The following is an 8,584-nucleotide window of genomic DNA, read 5'->3' as shown; positions in this document are numbered from 1 at the left end:
TCCTCTGCCGCCTTCCCGGATTGCTTCCTCTCAGCCATGGCGTGGGGGCTCGGGGAGGGTCCTTGCCGTTCGTCCGTCCGTCTGCTGGTCCCTACGTCTGCCTGTCTCTAGGCACAAACCCCCTGACCCGGCTACAGCCGCGGCTGCCGCTCTCTGCCTACCGCAAGGTGTACAGAAAGGAAGGAGGACTGGCAAACGAGCGACCCACCCCTCTCGGTCCCTCCCCCTGACCCCGCTTTCTCCCCTCCCTGCCCACGCCCCCCGCCAGCTCCCGCGAGCAGCAAAGTTGGGTCTGGGCGGGTGGCCGCTGCGGCAGCGAGAGCGGAGAGGCTGCCAGTTCCCGGCAGCTGCGGGAGGAGCGAGGCGCGGGCGGGGCGGAGGCGGGGCGCGGCGCGCCGGGGAGGGGAGCGAGGAGCCGGGGAGGCCAGGGAGGGCCTCGCTCCGGAAGTGAAGCTGCCAGACCACCGGCTAATGGCTGCGCAGCGGAGGGCCCGCTGACCGCTCTGGGCGCCACGGTGAGTACCCGGCAGGGAATGCGGGGGCGAAGATCGTAGGGCGCAGTCCCTGGTCCCCGCGCCCCTCTCCCGGACCTGCCCGTCCCAGGCGCCTCTTCTTCACCGCATTGCGGAGGTGGGCCCACGACGAGTGCCCACCGTGGGGAGGGCCCCCTCCCCCTGCCCTGGGTGTGAGCTGATGGGTGGGGAAAGTGGCACACTCTGGCGGGCGCCAGGACACCCATGGGGGAGGGGCGGGGGAGAGAAGGAGGGGCGGCACTGGGGATGGGGAAGAGATGGCGCAGGCCGCGCGGAAAAGGCGCGGGGACACTAGAGCTTCGGTCTAACCACCGGCCGTGGTGGAATACTGGGAGTAGAGATTGAAACGAGATTCTCACTTACTGCTCCCACAGTGGTGATGGTGGGGCGCATCATGACCGGGAGAGTTACAGAGGGGCGTAGCAAATACGAAGTGGGTGGGTGTAGAGACAGAAATTAGATCTACAGTCTGTGCAAGTGTAGCAAGGCGAGGAGTTGGCAGGTACAGCCCAGCGCGGCAACTTAAGGATATAGTGAGAGGGGACACCGGTGCGCGGTATTGGCCGAGGGCGCCGTGTACCGTCGCTGTGCCACTGCGCCAAGAAGGGTCCGGCAGAAGGTCTTCATATATCTTCCGCCCCTCCGTCCTGCCAAAGGGGGAAAGATACACAAGGAAGCCCACCCGGCCAAATCTCCAGCCCTACCCGCGGCCACTGGCGCCCCGCCTCATTCCACAGCTCCTGTAGCGCACTGCGCCAGAGCCGCGGGGTTTCCTAGGCTGCCAGAAGCCTCGCGCGCTAGTGCGCGCGCGTCCAGTACAGGATCAGCATGTGGGGCGCGGCTGTGATGGTTGCCTTGAATTGTGTGAGGCCAAGCAGCGGAAAGGTGTATGGGGACGTGGTGTGTATGCACGAGTAGATCAGCCTCAGCCGTGGGATTAGTGGACATCCAGGGGGCATTTTGATGTAACGCCAGTACATCAGGCCAGTAACACGGCCTCCAAGGACCCTTCATTGCTTACTTCTATTCCCCGTGTCTTTTCCACGTCTCAGTCCCTGCCCAGGGTTGATTACAGCCCCGGCCCTCTCTCCACAGTGGCAAAACCCTGCAGAAACGATGCCCATCCTTTGGCAGCTCGAGAAGGAGCTCTGGGCATGCTCAGTGATCAGGGTGGGTTTAGACTGGGAAACTGTTAACCACAGGAGGAGCGTCGTGCCGGGCTGAGCAACCAAAGATTCGGTCCCATTGTCAGCCCTTGCCCTTGGAAGGACTAAATGCGGATACCCAGCCCTCCTCCACAAATGCCAGGGAAAGGTGAATGGAGTTAAACTTAGAGGACAACCAATCCCAGTTGGAAGATAAGCCCACCATGATAGGATGAGGAGGAAGGACAGAGGAACGTACCTGTGCAGGGGATGAGAGAGCAGAGACGGGCGTTTGGACCCAGCACCAGATGTGCTTTGCATTTGAATAAAGTGCCTCCACACGAATTCCATTTCCTACTCCTAGCAGACCCCTGGGATGAGTGCTTCCTTATCATCACTTTCCAGGGTAGGAAACAGAGTTAGATGCTTTGCCCAAGGTGACTATATGGTTAAATGATCCAACAAATCCAGTGGGGTCTTCCACCTGAAAGTCTAGTTCTTTTTCCACTTTATCCTATCTTTATGTGAGATTTTCACATTTTTTCCCCTGTCCAAATATTTCCAGTCTTGGTCTTATCCTGAAGCACCCAGGTGGCTCAGACCATAAAGAATCAGCCTGCAATGCAAGAGACCCAGGTTCCATCCCTGGGTGGGGAAGATCCCCTGGAGAAGGAAACTGCTCCCCATTCCAGTATTCTTGCCTCAGAAATCCCATGGACAGAGGAGCCTGGAGGGCTGTAGTCCATGAGGTCACAAAGAGTGGGACATGACCAGTGACTAACACTTTCACTGGCCTTACGGTGTACCAGGGACGTTTCATTTGCCATCTTTCTATTTGGAAGGTTGCATTGCAGGTTGAGATAGCCTTTGGAGGAAGAAGCCACTCAAAGGTAGCCTAACCTGAGAGGGACAGTTATGTAAGACTTTAAGAGGTGTTTCTTCCTGGGTATGCAATGTCTTCGACATCTCTTGTTTCCTCTAAATATTATAACCGGGAAGGTCACCTCCATATCTTAGAAGAGGGTCATGAGGCATGAGGGAGGAGTCAATGTACTCAGATCCCTGGGGCTGCTGGGCAAGGACTCAATCCAGCATTTTGCCCTCCCTGCCCTCTGGCACACGCACCTCCTTTCAGCACCTTCTAGAACTCAGGAAATGTGCCTACAGCAGGAGCAGCTCCCCCACTTTAGCTGCAAGTTGGTGTCTGTGGCATATGGACCCCATTTGGACTGATGGAGAATTTTAGGGCAAGAATGATCGTAGCCACTTAATACTCCATGACAATAACTCGAGATAGAAGCTCTTCCCTTTTTAAATCAGCTGGTCTCCACCGCTTCTTCACAGATGTGCCTCCTGTCTTTTTCTTTGCTTTTCAAATGACCCATTCAAGTTCAGATGCTAGGAAGAAAGCATTGTGTTACTGTCTTAACATTTATAGCAAAAGAAAACCCCTAGTTGTACATTTGCAAAGCATAACCAGGCATAACCAAAGAGAATTAATTCATAACTTCAAGTTTAATTTATTTGGCTCTGAGTTTTTAGTAGATTGTAAAACCTATATTAAGTTGTATTTATGTTATTATATTAAAGCATATTATGCAAGTTATATTGCTAAACCCATATTAAGTTGATTTTAAATGCTTGAATGATTCTAATTGGATTTTTAATCAAAGGAATGAACTAACTCAATATTGTTTAGTAGCATTAATTAGATTATGAAGGATTTGGGGGGATTTTTTTTTTTTTTTTTTTTGGCTGCATGGCAATGCTTGTGGGCCTGGCAGTGAAATCACCAAGTCTCAACCACTGGACTGCAAGAAAATTTCCAAGAATTCCTGTATTTTTCAATAAGTGTATTAACATTGTTCACCCTGGGTATTGTCATTGTTGAGTCTATAAGTCATGTCTGCTTCCCCATGGACTGTAACCTGCCAGGGTCCTTTGTCCATGGGATTTCCCAGGCAAGAATACTGGAGTGAGTTGCCATTTCCTCCTCCAGGGACATTGGATATTGTCATCATAAAAATACACTATTTATTATATTTATACAGGGTAGCTTGGCTTGGCTGGAGCGGAGACACCCAGACACACCATTGTGCTGAGTGGGTGACATCTTCTTGTACAAGAAGCTGAATACATAAGCGCCTTGGCTGTCACAGAACTTTCTGGAACAAACAGGTACCTAACAAACAGCCTCCCGATTTCACTTTTCATGTGAGAAAGATCTTGAGTCCTGTCCATCACTGGAGCTCCATTAACTGGCATGCCTGATGAGTATATGGTGGGGAAGCCCAATTGCAGGAGAGTCCCCCAGAGAATAAAAAGTCACTGTAAGCAAAGAAGAGCGATGATTCAACTATAATGTAAGGCAGTCTCCCTGTTCCCCTCTCCCGCTTCCATCCCTCACCAGGTACCCATGCTTCCCAGAAATGAGAGAGCTGTGTGGTAAAACTGAGCCTTGTTTCCCTAGGAGCCCAAGCCACTCTGCTGGGAAACTTCCCTCCAAGAGTTCTGGCTGCCAGAGTGGAGGCATCTCCCCACTGGCTAGAGAGAGGTGAGGCGGCAGAGACCCAGAGAGGGGTGAAAGGAACTGCCACGTGCTTCCGGTGGGGCAGGTCCCCACCTCGAGTCCTCAACGAGACTGCAGAGCCTCTGGCCATGGTCCTGTCATAACTGAGATACTAACCTGGGGCAGGTCTGGAGACCTCACGGAAAGGGCCAGGTTCTTGCCACTGAGCAGCAAGGGTGATTGGTCCAGGACCTGTTAACTGGTGGGTTAGAAGTCTAGAAGCTCATCTGGGATATTCTCAATTTGAACTCAGCGCTAGTCTGTCCCATAAGCTAATCAGTAGCCATAGAGTTCCTGCCAGTCAGTATCCGGCAATGGCGCTGGCCCTGTTGGAGGACTGGTGTAGGATTCTGAGTGTGGATGATCAGAAATCACTGATGGTTATGGGGATCCCAGTGGACTGCAGCGAGGATGAGATTCAGGAGGTCCTGCAGGAGACTTTAAAGCCTTTGGGCAGGTATAAACTCCTTGGCAAAATATTCCGGAAGCAGGAGAATGCCAACGCAGTGCTGTTAGAGTTGCTGGAGGACCCTGAGGTCTCTGTGATCCCCAGCAAGGTTCAGGGCAAGGGGGGCGTCTGGAAAGTCATCTTCAAGACCCCTAACCAGGACACGGAATTTTTGGAAAGACTGAACCTCTTTCTAGAAAAAGAGGGACAGACGATCTCGGGAATGTTCCGGGCACTTGGGCACCAGGGGTTGTCTCCAGCAGCCATGCCCTGCATCTCACCAGAGTTACTGGCCCACGTGTTGGGACAGGTGATAGCACATCCCCCTCCGCCTCTGCTCCCCATGAGGTACCGGAAGCTGAGAGTGTTCTCAGGGAGCACAGTGCCTGCCCCGGAGGAAGAGCCCTTTGAAGTCTGGTTGGAACAGGCCACTGAGATAGTCAAAGAGTGGCCGGTAGCAGAAGCAGAAAAGAAGAGATGGTTGATGGAAAGCCTTCGCGGGCCAGCCCTGGACCTCATGCACATAGTCCAGGCAGACAATCCATCCATCAGCATGGAGGAGTGTTTGGAAGCATTTAAGCAAGTGTTTGGGAACCTGGAGAGCCGCCGGACCTCCCAGGTGAAGTACCTGAAAACCTATCAGGAGGAAGGAGAGAAAGTCTCAGCCTACGTGTTACGGTTAGAAACCCTGCTGCGGAGAGCGGTGGAGAAGCGGGCCATCCCCAGGAACATCGCTGATCAAATCCGCCTGGAGCAGGTCATGGCCGGGGCAAGCCTCAGTGAGGTACTCTGGTGTCGACTTAGGGAGCTGAAAGACCAGGGCCGGCCTCCCAGCTTCCTGCAGTTAATGAAGGTCATCCGGGAAGAAGAGGAGGAAGAGGCCGCTTTCGAAAATGAGAATACTGAAGAGCCGGAGGGAGGGGATGGCTATGGCCACTGGGGTAACGAGGCCAATGACTAAAACCCAACTCCGAGGGCAACCCACAGATGGTGGGTGGAGGGACAGCCACGTTATTAGGCTAAGACCTTTTCAGTCTTTTTTTCTCTATAATTTGTACAGTTGAAATCAAAGCATTCAAGCCAGGTTTTATTTTGTTTTTCTTTCATCTTTTTGGCTGCATCGTGGGGTATGTGGGATCTTAGTCCCCCAACCAGGGATTGAACCCATGTGCCCTGCATTGAAAGTGGAGCCTTAACCTCTGAGTGGCCAGGGAAGTCCCTTGAGCAAGGAAGGTCTTGATTCTTCTTCATAAGGAAAAAAAAAAAAATCTGAGAGCTTCTTGGACTCTAGATAGATAATTGCTAAGTCTCTTCAGTCATGTTTGATTCTGTGCAATCCTGACCTAATGGACTATAGCCTACCGGGCTCCTCTGTCCATGGGATTCTCCAGGTAAGAATACTGGAGTGGGTTGCCATGCCCTCCTCCAGGGGATCTTCCCGATCCAGGGACCAACCCTGCGATTCACAGATGATTATTAATAAACAAAAACTTAAATTCCAAATAGGAGGTCAGAAGCCTAAAGGAATCTGAACCAGGTGTCCTTTATATCCCTCCCAATAGACCAAAAGAAAGAAATGATGTGAGAAAAAAAAAATCTCTTTTGTCATCTATTTAAAAAGTCCCAGCTGTTTGAATTAATTTGTTTTCCTTTCTCAAATCAGCAAGCTGTGTCTCTGAGTACCATATAAGACAGTGTTCAGAGAGCTAACCATTATAAACCTACCAGCCTGGCCCTGCTCATGGCTTCTGAATATGAAAAGCTAAATAAATAACCTTGTGTGTAAATAAGGAAGCACACACTGGAAGCCAGTAGAAGCCAAGAGAAGTGTCGTTGCTGAATGAATATGACTCCTCCATCCTGGATTCCTCTCTTTCCTTTCTTGGGAAGTACTCCCCACATCTCTGCTGGGTGTCAGATAGATGGTTCCAGGCAGCATGTTACCCCCAAGGACACAGAAGCCCATGGTGTGAGGGACATTCTCAAGAAAGGGTAGACATCACAGGAGGGCCTGGAGAAACAGGGACGCACCGACCATGTTTTGATTCAGGCCAGTGGTTAGAGAAGATTTTTAGTGACGACAAAAGACAAAGAAGAGAGGAAGTGAGCTGATAGTTACTGAGAAAATGCTCTGCGCCAGGCATTTTTACATGTATCTCATTTCATGTGTACAGCATCCCCAGTGTGATATAATTATACTTATTTTAAAAGAGAGGGGGGACTTCCCTGATGGTCCAGTGGTTAGGACTCCACAGTTCCAATACAGGGGTTGAAGATTAGATCCCTGGTTGGGGAGCTAAGATCCCACATTGCCAAATGGCACAGCCAAAACTAAACAAATTATAATTTTTAAAAATATCTCCCAATTAAAAATAACTAGATAAGTGAGAAAGAAAAAAAAGTCCATATGGGTTACATGGTCTGCTCAACATCAAAACGCTAACAGGTGGCAGAGCACAGATGGGAGTCGGGACCTCTGTGACTCTCCCTAATCCGCTCTCCACTGTGATCGCAGTTTTCAAATCGTGCTTTGTAGTTCTGCAGGGACATTTCAGCAATTCCATGCTGAAATTGTATTTTACACTCTTTAAATCTCTATTAGATAACAGGTAGACAGACGCAAGTGTGCTGATATCCAGATTTTAACACACTGGCATTTGCCAGCAGGCTCACTGTTGTTTCCAGATTGACTCGTTTTGTGCAGACCTTGGGAAAAAGATTCCCTGGTGAGATCCAAGCACACAGCTAAACTTCTACTCATTCTTCGTAGATTAAGGAAGTCATAGCACTTCAGAGGTGTTTCAGTCAGGCTTATGCATGTCCTGTGATGCCAAGTGTGCTTCAAGCATAAATGAGCATCATTCAGTTAAGCACTACCCAAGGCTCCAACACAATCGATATCTCACATCCTGGCAGCATTGTATATACAACAAACAATTGGCCTAGCTTCTCTAAGTATCAGTTTTCCTCATCAGAAAAATGGGAGGCCTGTAGAATAGGGTTGTTGTCAGGATCGAATGACATAATGCCTTTTAAGCACTTAACGTGGTGTCTGGAACACAGAAAGCCCTCAATACATGGAGGCTCTTTCTCCTATCGTTCCCATGCTTATTGTGTGATCAGTGCATGTTCTCTTCTTTTTCTAACAGTCCTGCAATAATGAGTAAATAGGTAATCTGTCCGGTTGCGACAACGTTGCATTAGCAACCATTAAGTGCTTGTGGTAAGTTGGCGCACTTATTGCGTTATCTTTGTGATCCGTTTTCCAGCTATTGTTGACTATTGTTAGTGATTATAAGAAATAAATTATTCTTTCTGATGGTAAATAATTTTAACTGAAGGAATATCTTGAGATTGTAAGAAAAGGCTTTTATTAAAAAAAAAATGTACCACTTGTGAGTACTTACCTTTATAAATAATAGTTCAATTTTTCAATACTGTTCAAACAAAGTGATACACCCGGATTTCATGTGTTTTTTGTATTTGTAAAAATGGCCTCATTGTTCTCATGTATTCTCAGTAGTTAAGTGTTATAAATGTGAAGTTATAAAAATAAATCCATTCTGGTAAGATTCTGAGTTTTTTGTGCTTTGTGTATTGTGGTTCTGTATAAACTTTTGCTTAACAAAGGGATTTAATTACTAAAAAAAAATTTTTTTTGAGAGATAGAGATTAGAAAATCAAGCTAAAACCACAAAAGATCTTGAATTCTTCTAGAAAAAAAAACAAACAAACCGAGAGCAAAATGCTGGGATGGAAATATTTGGACTTGGTCTCCAAAGATGAGAGGGAGCTTAGTTCACCCATCACTGATTTCCCTTTTAACCTACAAGAAACGACAGATGGAGGCCGGGTCCCTCGGAGACCTCCAGCCCATTTGCTTAGACAA

General features: G+C 49.0%; 1 protein-coding gene across 1 annotated transcript; it reads left to right on the top strand.

Annotated features, from left to right (window-relative positions):
* The first annotated feature begins 402 nt into the window (after window positions 1-402).
* Window positions 403-8,261, top strand: PNMA2 (PNMA family member 2). The gene is made up of 3 exons (XM_055578779.1): window positions 403-515; window positions 3,730-3,856; window positions 4,149-8,261. The coding sequence occupies exon 3, from the start codon at window positions 4,562-4,564 to the stop codon at window positions 5,654-5,656; it is 1,095 nt and encodes a 364-aa protein (XP_055434754.1). The 5' UTR covers window positions 403-515; window positions 3,730-3,856; window positions 4,149-4,561; the 3' UTR covers window positions 5,657-8,261.
* The last annotated feature ends 323 nt before the right edge of the window (window positions 8,262-8,584 follow it).

Source organism: Bubalus kerabau, chromosome 4 (assembly GCF_029407905.1).
Source record: "Bubalus kerabau isolate K-KA32 ecotype Philippines breed swamp buffalo chromosome 4, PCC_UOA_SB_1v2, whole genome shotgun sequence".
Classification (NCBI taxonomy): domain Eukaryota; kingdom Metazoa; phylum Chordata; class Mammalia; order Artiodactyla; family Bovidae; genus Bubalus; species Bubalus kerabau.
This window is presented reverse-complemented; position numbering and strand designations above follow the sequence as displayed.